A 12,979-nucleotide genomic window follows, 5' to 3' on the forward strand; every position below is an offset into this window, starting at 1 on the left:
TGCTGGATGCTCGGCGTTGGGGCCGAGGACTCCAGTTTCTTGTGGACTGGGAGGGCTACGGTCCCGAGGAGAGGTGCTGGGTCCCGGCTCGGCACATTCTTGACCGGACTCTCATTACGGACTTCCTTCGCCGGCACCCCATTCCACCCAAGGGGACGCCTGGAGGCGTCCGTAGGCGGGGGGGTATTGTCAGTACTTAGTACTGAGGGACTCTGGCCGCCCTGCTGGACTGGTTGTGTATTGTCGGACAATCTTGTGTTTTGATGCCATGTGCCTTTGTTGTGGCCTGAATCCCACCTCCAACTTGCCACTCCCTGTTTTTTCCCGCCACTTTCTGCCCACACCTGTGCTGTTCATCAGTCTGCTTATTATCTGTATTGATTTCTCCTGTCCCTTGTTTGTCCTCACCCAATGATCTGTCTCCTTTGGTTAGACTGCCTAGTATTTAAAGTTCAGTTTATTTTCTGTTCTTTGTCTGGTTGTAACTGATTTTGGTGAGGATAATGCTGTGTCTGCCAGAGATGTATTGCTGGTCTTCTGTGAATACTCTGCCTGTTTTTGCCTGAACTTTTGTGTTTTTGCCTGCGTTTTGGATACTCATCCTGGATCTTTTGTGCTTTGCCCTTTTTGGAACTTTTCGTGTTTGGACTGTATCTCTTGTGCTTTGCTCTGTTGCTGTCTGGCTGCAACATTAAAACTGAACTACGCAAGTTTCTGGTCTGCATTTGGGTCCTTGCCTGCAAGTCCTAACACTACACAATGACAAATAAAAAATAATTGATAACTTGCCTCAAATGCATTAACACAAAAGTAACACTACTTTTGAAATGAGTTCAGAAAATGTAAGAAGTAGAAAGTACAGATATTTCTGTGAAAATGTCGGGGAGTAAAGTGAAAAGTTCTTAGAAAAATAAATACTCCAGTTAGGGGTGGGCGAAAATACCGTTATATCGCAGTTTGCTGGACGTGTACATTAAAGTGTTACATCGCAAATATCGAAAAAAAGAGTTCCTGCCTGTTTTGTTAATAATAAAACATTAAAATAGGTCCAGGCTGTAATAAAAGAGGCTACATTATAATAATAAAATTAAATAAAATTAAATAACAAAGAGACATACATTAATTGAGATTAGATTTTTTAGAGATTATTGAACATAAATTGAAAGAATCAAATCAACCTAGCCTGGCCTCGGCCTGCCTACGTACCTCCGGTCGATTTCTTTTCCCTACAGTACTCTGCGAAGTCAGAGTCTGGTTTCCAGACTAAAATCAACCCTTGAAATGGATACATCATGTAGCCTACATATGTAGTGGAATTCATCCAGTTGAATTTTGTTTTTGCTTTAAGTGTACAATGTTGAAATCAAAGAAAAACACTTCTTGATGCAAAACATTATCAATACATGTTTATTGTGACAATAAAAACCATATGCACCTGTACAGTATATAAGCCATTCACAGTTTAGTACAATGATAAGAATCCATTCCCTCTGAACTGTGAAAATATATGTTTTAGGATTCACATCTTGAAAGAAATGTATACTTGTAATTTCAGGTAAAAAAAAAAATCAAAATCATGCAATTAATAAAATAAAAAAACATCTCACCACTTCAGTATTATCATTCTATAAAAATATATTATAATTTCTATTATAAAAAATTTAAAATTGTGTTATAAGTCTTATACAGTTCTGCATTATTTTGCTGCTCTGACTTTTGGGATTTACCTCAGACATAGATGTTTCCCGCTCCCTAATTTCTGCCTGGACTGTTCCTCTTTCAAAGCACCTATCCATTTCAGGCACCTATCCTGAAATTCACCCTCTTGGAAGATATATTGCAAAACAATCCTTTGTTTAAATAGAAGTGACATATTGAATGAAGAAGTGATGTAGTTGTGACTGAGTATTACCTTCCAAAAGCATTCAGAAATGCAACATTTCAAACATATCAGAAGACCTTGGCTTCTAAAAAGTTTTAAAAAGTTTTAAAGTGCACATAATCCATCACAATGACAAATGTCTTCCTCGGAAATGGTCCTAAAGTATTAGCACAAACGTCAATAAAGGCATCTCCCTGTTTTCCACGATTCCTTTACATACTACAAGTGTCATATACACACATAAAGCAATATGCACAACAACCAAAACAATACCAAAACATTCAGTTCATTAACTGACAATAATGCCCTTTCAGAAATATTTCACATTTTGAATTACAAGTCAATGCCGTTTTCCCTTCAGGTAATAGATACGATGAGCCATACATAGTCTGATGTGACCTAAAATAAATAGATCATGAACAGATGTGGACATATTGTAGACAAATAATAATAAAATATCATTTTCGGCAACTAAAAATCTTGACTTACAAATAAAGATGCATTACGCAAGAAAAGTGGCTGATGGTGTTATACTCTATGATTAGTTCTATTCTACATGAGGATTGCACTCACACTCACACTCACTCACACACTCCCAAGGAAATCTCTATATTCAAAATCACCCATTCAAATAGGCAGGTGGAAGATAATCAGTTATTGTGATGAGAAGGTCTTGAACAATTAGCAATAATAGAAAACAGCACTTAGTGAGTGACCCAAATTATTTTGTGTACATGATAAAAACAAGATTCACACTGTTTATGTCTGACTCAAATGTTGTAAATGTTGTTCTTGTATCTGTGTGCCTGTGTATTATCGTGTGCACGGTAAGTTGTGTATCTCTGTGTATGTGTCTGTCCTCTGACCAGCAGAGGAAGTTCACAACTGCCAAACTGCAAATATTAACGGTAACAAAGCACACATAAGTAAAATGACAAGAATGAGATGAAAGATATATGGAGAGAAGTTACTGCATTTTTGAACGAGGACCTTTGAACACGAACAGATCCACTCTGCTCATGTCAGTGGTAGAGGATGGCTCAGGGGTTGAATATCTACAGGAGAAGCAGTGGAAGGGGGCCCTGTGGTCACTGGTCAGACCAGCAGGTGGCGTTTCCTGTGCAGGGCCAGGTGATCGGAGCGGGAGAAGCTGCGCTCACAGTCTGGGCACTGGAAGGGCTTGACACCGGTGTGTTTGCGGAAGTGTCGCGTCAGCTCATCCGAACGTGCAAATTTCCACGTGCAGCCCTCCCACATGCACTTGTATGGCTTCTCTCCTGTAGCAAAAAGAATGCATGTTAAAATACACTGAACTTATGAAGATCGTTTCCATTTGTATTTTCTACACACAAGTTACACACTGTGATGGCTTGGCCTCTACTGGCAAAGCTTTTAGCATTCGAGGCATTTTCTTGAATGGTGAGTATTTAATGAATGCATCCAATTCAGCTGAAAAAAGATATTGATTGAGATACTTCTGCTCTACCCCTGCTGCTTTCTCCTGTGTTTGCATGTGTCTGACCTGTATGAGTGCGCCTGTGGGCCTTCAGGTGGGAGCTCTTGGTGTAGATTTTATTGCAGCCCCCAAAGTCACACCGATGGATGCGCCGTTTCTTCAGCGGATCTGGGGACTCCACATGCCGAGCTTTGACAGGACGCATGATCACAGAAGGAGTGTTTTTTCTGAAAAAATATGCACATTAAACAAATTTGTTAAAATCAATTCACAGTTTACGGCATTTCCCTTAAATGACCATTAGATGGCAGCATTGTTTTCAATCACAGTATGCTTGAGTTTTATCCTGCTTTTTTCCCAACTTTGCTCCAGTTTCAGTTTCTTCCAGTAGCAGCAACTGGAATCCATGCATTTCCACGGAATTATTTTTGGAATCTGATCCCTTATCATACCTGTTCATTCATACTCGTCGCTCGACTTATCGTGACTAAATTCAAGATGGCTGCAAACGCTAAACTCTGTGAAGATACTGTCTGTATAAATTGTCTAGTAAGTAAACTACCAGTGCTTTTTCAAAGTTCTCAATGTCTCGTTTTAAATGTCAAGGCCCTCGGAAGTCTACCAATGAAGTATGGAGCTACTTGTCTTGTAAAGCTTGTGAGCCTTGTCTTATGAGCCTTGTAAATGGTGTAAAACAGTGATTTATTTGCATGGCTAGGCCGATGCCCGAGGCACCCCCATCGAAAAACTGTTTGTAGCATCGGCTAACTAGCGCCAGATTTCTGAGTGCAGGGGACAAGCCGAGATGAGCTATGAGACATACGTTCACACTCGGTATCATGTTTCAACACACTTTAGGTCAATATCACACCGGAATTTTTCGTTTAACTTTCAATAGTAAGGTTATTTTCAGTTGTTGTTTTTTTTACTCTTTACAAGTTGGAGCCTGTAGCGGTCCACAGAATGCAGATATGCTACCACACCCCCATTCAGTTCCTGCCACACCCCCTTACATTACACTGTAATTAAGACTTCCTGCATCTCGCTATCTGCGTCTGTTTCTGTCCACACCCCCTTTGTGATAGTAAATTTTTCTAAAGGGATATTTTTGGACAATATACTCTTTAATTCAGTGCATATTCAACATCTTCTGGTATCTATCTCGACCCACACTGGAAAAACTGCTTATCTAACCAAGTGTTATTAATATTAGGCTATATTAAGATAAAGAAAATCTAGTTGGTATTGTTTTTAATATTAGGAGACTTACCTAGTGCTTTCTCGTAAGATCATTTTGACTTAATTTGATAGCAGCATGTCTTATTTTAAGACAAATTTAAAACAAGCAAATTTGGTTGCCAGTGCGTTAAGCAAATTTGCTTGTTTTAAATTACTGGAAAAGCTAATCTAAGCTACTCTCATCATCCAATACACCCAGGTTTACATTTCTAATGCAACACAAAACCCATAATAGGGCTCTAAGGAGATGATACATCTCTACAGTGCAGTGGATAGCATTAGCCAACGATGTAGACGTGAAAATAAACATAACACTAAATATGCTGTGTGTGTGTCTGTCAGAGAGTTTCAGGAATATTAACAGGGTGTGTTTTGGAGAGATGGGGGTTGGGTAGCATGTGTACAGTGTTGAAAGTGGAATGTTGACATTTGGCTGCATTATTAAAGAATCCACAAAATTCCCAGATAGGGCAAGAAAGGGCATGTTTTACCTTAATACTGTACTTAACACATGCAACAACACACACACACACACACACACACACACACACACACACACAATAAATCCATTATGGTCATAGTTCACATACAGACATAAAGGGGTCCAAGCTTTAATAAATCAATGGAGAGAGTAAATGAACCTGTATCATTCTGTGGTTATGTGAGCAGAAGATGCATTCAGGTGTAAGAGGAAAAACAGAAGTGCATGCTTTGAACAGATCACACTCACTCATAAGAAAGCTGTCTGTTGATCACTGATGATGTTATTTCCTCATCATAGGGTTCTGGGTAACTTTCAAAGCCAGGCTCGGATTTGATTTTCACTGGTTCCATGTCATTTGAATAATTAGGAGATTTCATGGAGGCTACAAAAGAAAATAAGAGAAACTTGTGATAATAGGTGTGTGTGTGTGTGTGTGTGTAAGTTTGTAGCATTGCTATTTGGCAGCTTGGGACATGTCCACAAACTGACAGTGGGTTAGACAGAGAGAGACATACAGACAAAGTGTGTCCACTTACCATTCTTGTGTGAGGATACAACTGGCCCGCCATGCTGGTCATCAGTGGCAACTGGAGAGAGCATGATCGGTGGGTGCATAGTAGAGGGATACATGATGGGCAGAATGACAGGGATCATTCCGGAGGGGGCATGCAAGACGGGCATCATGGCTGAAAAGGACATGGCCATGGCTGCTGGAGACTGTGGAAGACTGTGCCTGGGCTTGGGGGAGCTGGAGCAGGAGCTGGAGCTGGAGCAGGTGAGTGTCTGGGAGAGGGAGTGTGTGCTGGTGTGTGTGTGCGGGCTGCTGTACGTGTGCGGAGGTGAAAGAGAGCTTCGAGTGGAGGACGGAGAGGAGGATGGGGAGAAGGAGGAGGAAGGAGAGGAGGATGAGGAGCGCTTACTGAGAGACAGATCGACTGGCTCCACCTGCGTGCTAGAGGGGGGCAGGGCTTCAGACTGGTGGGGGCTAGAGTACGTCTGAAGAGGGTAGTGATAGTGAGTGTGACTTGGGTACTGAGATGGATAGAGATGACCAGCAGCACTGGGACCCATGTGAGGAGGGAAGATGACACTATAAGCTTCCACTTGAGGCTTCATTACTGAAGAATAGCCCTGGTACACCGACTGCAGGAGGAATGGGAGACAAAAAGGTCATATGAGATATATTATAAAGGTAAGCTACATCCAACATGACAGAGGATGACAAAAAGGTCATATGAGATATATTATAAAGGTAGCTAGGCTACATACAACATGACTAAGGATGACAAGAAGGTCATATGAGATATATTATAAAGGTAGGCTACATACAACATGACCGAGGATGACAAAAAGGTCATATGAGATATATTATAAAGGTAGGCTAATTACAACATGACAGAGGAGGATCATGATCACAAACACACAAATAAATCTAACAACAGACTGCATTTTGATGTCACAAGAATACCCTCCCTAAACCCAAATATTGCTTTGTCTCTCTCTAAGACAGACGGCAACACACACCCTGCACAAGTCATGCTTAAGGAATGTGTGTCCATCTGTGAGAGGGCCAGAATGAGTTTGGGTTAAGAAATGACCATTATGGAGGGTCGTGTTTTTTTTTTTCTATTGTTGCATCATATGTTTCTAGATTAGCACATAGCACCCCACAGAGACAAGCCCAGTCAGTGTGCAATGCACCAACACTCAGACTCAAACCCATGCTGCAGTGAAACAGGAAAAGAAGGAGAGGACACTAGTGTTACTCTCTAAGTCCACAACATACTGTACAGTACCTACTCACTAACTCCAGATCCCTTTCCTATGTCCCATCTGGCTGATTGCCAGTCTATACATGTATGTAGCTGTACCATAAAACAGTTTGTACAAGAGGAAGAGACAGTGACTCCCTTCACCACCAGCTCCATTATGGCACAACCCTTGAGGAAGAGGTGCCAACACATTCAAACCATTCTATCCATTAACATCAACAAAGAGATAAAGAGAAACAAAACTGCACAACCTATGGATCAAATATGACGTAAAGCGAGCCCCGGGCAACTCACCGTCTCCATGTCCTTTAGTGGGTAGTCATACATGAGCATGGCTGGCACAAGTGGACCTGTGAGATGAGACATGAAGCATCAGGCATAAGCCACCAGCAGGGCCACCAGGTCTACTACCGACACCATCAATCAGCCATTAGAGTATTTTTAAACATAAAAAACAAACCAAAATAAACATGAGCACGAACGGACAAACAAAAAAATTACACTGAAAACTGAAACTTCACTGTTCAGTACGCATCACATGCAGATGTTATTTGACTATTTTTGTTTTTTGTTTTGTTTGTTGATCTAGTGTCTCACAAGCACAGATGTGCAAATGTGATGTGGTCATGTAGACACTAACTGCACATTTTTTAAAAAGCAGGTAAACTGATTTACATCTTGCTTTTTACACACACTTGTCCGTGTGTCTGTGTGCATGTGTGTGTGTTAATGTATATCAGTGGTCAGAGATTTTTTATAACTACCGGGAGATCAAGGTAAATATATGATAGGAAGAAATTACATCTTGACCAAAGTCTATCGATCATGGAGAGAGAGTCTTACAATTAAACATTAACAAAGAAGCTTAACTCCCATCAAAGGATTCAGAGCATGCTTGCAGCACTTTGCTCCTACACATCATGACAAAAATGTCTACTAATTGACCTGCATTGACCACATAGACCTGCTCTTCAAAATGCAAAAAGTCGTTGTTAGTCTGAGGTTGGTGACAAGCAGGGTGTAACCAGAACAGTTGCCGAGAGACAAGGTCTACTCACATCATCAAGGCACACAAAAACATTTACTCATTCACACTCTCTCTCAAACACACACACTCACACACACACACTTAAGAATAACCTTGACATGTTCTCCTTTTACATAGAATACTGGTAAGGTAAATGCATACATGTGTACAAGTGTGTGTGTGTGCGTTGGGTTTGTGGGGGAACATGTACTGAACATGCATCAGGAGTACATTTGAGATTGAAATGCAATGTTATCAGCGCATTACCACTAAACACCCAGACAACCCACTTAGCAAACATTCCCTCTCTGTCTGTCCCCTTCTCTCTGACTTGTTCATTGCCATCTCTCTCTCTCTCTCTCTCTCTCTCTCTCTCTCTCTCTCTCTCTCTCTCCAACACCACTACTTTCCTTATATAAACTTCAACTCTAGAAGGTGTGTTTGTGTGTGACTAAGTGATGTGATGCATGTCATACATCATATGCATCAAGCATAATATAATACCACTGAACAAAGGCTTGAAATGACATAACTGCCCCTCCTCCTTGCTTAACAGGAAAGTCAAACACATGTACCAACTTAACAGGATCTCACTGGGGCCAGCAATCCAAAATGTCAATAAGGCCACCAGACTACCTCAAACTGAAGAGTATATAAATATGTTACTGAAATCAGGGTTGTGCACAATTTGAATTGCAATTCTGCTTCCTGTTTGCTACCTCAATTGAAATGCAAGTGAAAGTCAAGAATTGAATTGCAATTAAAGAGCCAGTTTCAATTCAATTCTGGAATTTTGCACAAGCCTGACTGAAATATTATTAACACTTCTAATGTATAGAACCTTCATGTGTTACATATGCACATGCTATCTTGGGAAAAGTGTCAAGGCTGTCAAGGCTCGTCAAACACAAAGGCCAAAACCATGGCATTCATCCAATCATTTAGGTTGTGTTGCAAAACCAAGACTTGAAAGCTGGGATGAAGTGGGTTTCTTTGTAAACATGGGCGGGCAGGATCAGAGAGGACATGCTTTTATGAGCCGGTGTGTGTGTGTGTGTGTACATATGCAGGTGGTGGGTTTCTGTATCACCTGATCTATAATACAAGGAGAATATGAAGGCAGGCTGTTGTAACTTACAAGTTAAGTGTTAATCTGTTGGTAAAGACCTTTTGTTTGCACAAAATACTCTATGATGCCTAGCCTGTACTGACACAAAAAACATTTAATGTTTAGCCCTGTATGCCCAGCTACATGCCCTTTGAGCAATGGTGTGTGTGTGTGTGTGTGTGTCTGCTGTTCCAGATAACATCAGGGTGTTGATCCAGGGGAAAGGCGTGTAAGAGGGTGGGGTTTCTCTCTCTCTCTGTGTGTGTGTGTGTGTCTGTGTGTGTGAGAGTGAGTGTTTAAGAGCACGCCCTTCTCCACCCCCTCCCCCCAACAAAGGCAGTCTCCCTTAAGAGGCTCCAAACAGGAAGAGAGCCTCTATGTGCCAAGTGGAATGTCTGACGCAAGCGGTAGCCTTGAGACAAAAAGTCAGGAAACAAAAGCTGAGGAAAGGTGACAGAGAGAGGCAAGCAGGCACAGTGAGTGAGTGTGTGAGAGAAAGAGAGAGAGAGAGAGAGAGAGAGAGAGAGATTGCATGAGCACTATGGACAGACTGACAGCCAGAGTACAGGCATTTACTGTAATTGCTTCACTTCTGGGAGCTAGCTCATATCACTGATGCTTCATTCACTCCTTTTTGAGGATATAACAGACATTCAATCTCCACATGGAGTGCGATTTCCAGTTAACACTTTCATTTACATGTTCAAAAACATAAATGTCCACATCTACAGTAGTGTTAATTTTGTCACCTATTTTTAATTTAGTCTTAGTCTTAGTCTTGTGACGAAATGTCCTTTTTAGTCTTTGTCATATTTAGTCATTCAAATATCATTTTTGTTAGTCAAGTTTTAGTGGACTAAAAAGTCTCGTCATTTTAGTCTAGTTTTAGTCAAAAGAAAACTAAAGGTATCTTAGTCTTAGTCAGTTTTAGTCAACACATTTTAGTCTTTTTTTTATAACTAATTATTTCTGATTACCATTTGAGTCAAATAGTGTTTCACACATCTCAATTTTCCAACAATATTGTGTGTCCACAGGGCTACTCGTCTGTTATAATTACTCATTCTGATTTATACAGTTATAGCTCGGCTGGGATTTGACCATAGACAGTAAAAGATTTGACTGGACCACTGTCATATTAAGTAGACCAGTGTTTCTCAAAGTGTTGTCCGTGGATCACTGGACGTCCATAAAGCTATCCCAAGTAGTCCATGAGCAGGCGTGGTAAAATATAATATAGATGAGTTGTTTGCAATATTGAACCAACTTGTATGTAAAAACAGTTCTGCAACACTGTCTATGTAAGATATGCCAGTTTAAATCATACAGTATGAATCCACACAATAAGCAAAGTGGTTCAGTGAGTAGGCCTATTGTGTAGACTAATTATAGGCTACTGTTGAAGTAGGTCTAATCTTTTTTTTTTTTAGCTAGGGTTAGTTTAGTGGTCCTGAAACTGAAAAAGTTTGAGAAACACTGTAGGCCAAAGTATTAATGTTTTACTCCGCCTTGCTAGATGGCGATATGCCTCAAACACAACACATTCCCCAATCAGACTCTCCATCTTAGCCATAGCTAACCTGCTAGCGAACTTTCTATATTGGCTTACTTGCTAGCAAACTTTGCATCCTCAGTCTAACTAGTTAAATAATTGACATTACATGATAAACATTTTCGTATGGACATTCTGGGGGATGTTAATTTGTATGAGAGAACCTTCAACTTCTGGGTATGTAGCATTGTGGCATAAAGCTTATAGTTAGCTTGCTAACTCTTGCAGAAATCTCCAGTGTTCTTGTTCCATGTAGTTTCGTGTTGCAGCCACAGGGTTGCAGCAACAGCACGTAGACTAGCCTACAGGAAAGCTGTTGCTTATGAACTCATTCGGAATATTTTGAAAACATAACAGCTAGATGTTCTGTCTTCTCATTTTGTAGACGAAAATGAAGAGAGATTTTATCTTAGTTTTTATTTCATGCAAAACATTTTAGTCTCGTCTTTTTTCGTCAACAATAATGCATCTTAAGATAGTCTTAGTCAGTGTTTCAGGACAATACTGCCGTCTCGTCTTAGTCATGAAAAAAAAGGTTGTTGACGAACATATTTCCTCTCGTCTCGTCTGACGAAGTTAACACTAATCTACAGATGTGAGGAGGTGGTCACACAGACAATCCTATTTTCAACAACAAAACACATATGTAGGCCTATAATAAAAAAAAATCAGGTAGGACCAGAATAAACTACAAACACACCATGCAGCATGGCATCAGAGTTTCTGAGTGTTTCATTTCAATGCTGTACACAATGTCCTTTCAGATCCTGTCTGTAAAAATGGATAACACTTCTTGATTATAACATTTGCTACTGATTAAATGGTGTGTTCCTCTCCCATATGTGGCACATATGACTGCTGTTAAAAATCAGGAGACCGCAACAATATACTGAATAAATTAATATAACAGCAGGATTAAGTAGGCCTACTAGACCTTGAACTAACTAGTTGGACTCATTGTGAGCAATAAAGTAGGTCTTACATCAAGGCATCATAAAATCACCAAAAGTTTTTATAATCATGTTCTTAATAGAACGTTCATCTAGGCTTAAGGCCTATGGTCAGACGTGGGCTGATGGATAAAGTAAACCAGTAGTGTAGGCCTATAAAATGTAGGCTACAAAACGATAGCCAACGATGCTCTGGCATCTGTGAAATAAGTATGTGTCATGTGATTAATTCTTAAAAAACAAAATAAAACGGTGACAACATTCACAATTGATACACTTATGTTACTTAGCCTACCTCACGCGATTTCTTGGTCTTGTTGATGACCCTTTCTTCAAGACTGTAGGAGGAAAAATAGGTCTAAAATTGTCGATATTCCGTTGTTCAAGCGAATAGTGTGGATTCTTGAAAAATCAGGATTTTGGCACAAGCGAAAAGGTGACGCAGAAAATAACGACGGGTTGTGTCTCACATCTGCGCTTAGAAAACGCTAAGGAATATGTTTAGCGAAAAGTCCATAAACAAACCGTCCACAAGCAGATGGTTCTGAAATCTTTCTCAAGTTACGAAACTTTTGCTTTACCTCCACGAAGAGCGCTTGTCATATGATCAGTGGAAGGACCGTGCTAAGTTCCTGGGCGGAGACCGGCGGCCACTGGAAGCGAGGGTGGGGCGCGAATCTGGCTCCCGGTGTGTGTGTGTGTGTGTGTGTGTGTGTCTGTGTGTGTGTAGTGTCACGCTGCATAAGACTGCCTTAATTGCCAAGACAAATATTCAGAAAGAGTTCTAAGTTTAACATAGTCTATTTAAGACAATTAATATTCCCCCCAAAGTGATGAAAATAAAATAACAAAAATCTTTACAGTTTTGTCACATTGTCAGTAACCTGTCAATTGACAGACTAATCTGCATACAGCAGGGGTAAACTTGCATAGCCAGGTCATAGGTCATGTATCTCACAAGCTGGTTAAGGCCCTTTGCCATAACTGCTATCAGAGTTGCACTATAAATTTGTATCCAGTTAGTGATTTATTATCATATTCTCCTTTGAAAACCCTAATATCGCATTTGGTTCCTCTCTGGCTAATACTTCCAGTCCAATACATTCCAGTCCTTCTGATTGTCTTGAGGTGTCATGTTAAGGCCTCCTTTTGCGATGTATCTTGATATGTAAATCGCTTTGGATTAAAGCATCTGCTAAATTATTTGAATATGAGTTAAAATATTAGTGAACAAAAAAAAAACACAGGCTACCAACACATTTTCCACCGAAGAAATCAGATCTGTTTCTGCTTTGATTGATAGATAACATTTGTGGAACGTGACATTAGTAAGACTTTTCTGCCCCCAGGCCTACTCAAACCTTATGTGCAGTTTCCCTCCTCTCTTCAAGTTGTATGCTTCATATGTCAAGTATGGCATTAACTGAACAAGAACCAGCAGGGAGGAAATGTCACTGGTAGCCACAGGACTAGTGAGGATGAAAGAGATAGGAGAAATTGGCCACACAC

At 40.4% G+C, this 12,979-nt stretch overlaps 1 protein-coding gene across 1 annotated transcript; it reads right to left on the reverse strand.

Moving 5' to 3' along the window:
* Positions 1–1,391: 1,391 nt before the first annotated feature.
* klf3 (Kruppel-like factor 3 (basic)) lies at positions 1,392–12,080 on the reverse strand. Its single transcript, XM_048261490.1, has 6 exons — positions 11,766–12,080; positions 7,128–7,183; positions 5,598–6,204; positions 5,308–5,443; positions 3,405–3,565; positions 1,392–3,159 (listed from the first exon to the last, which is right to left on the reverse strand). Exons 2-6 carry the CDS (start codon positions 7,164–7,166, stop codon positions 2,978–2,980), a joined length of 1,125 nt encoding a protein of 374 aa, XP_048117447.1. The 5' UTR covers positions 7,167–7,183; positions 11,766–12,080; the 3' UTR covers positions 1,392–2,977.
* Positions 12,081–12,979: the final 899 nt, after the last annotated feature.

The sequence above is a fragment of the Alosa alosa genome, chromosome 1 (genome assembly GCF_017589495.1).
Source record: "Alosa alosa isolate M-15738 ecotype Scorff River chromosome 1, AALO_Geno_1.1, whole genome shotgun sequence".
In the NCBI taxonomy this organism is placed as follows: domain Eukaryota; kingdom Metazoa; phylum Chordata; class Actinopteri; order Clupeiformes; family Clupeidae; genus Alosa; species Alosa alosa.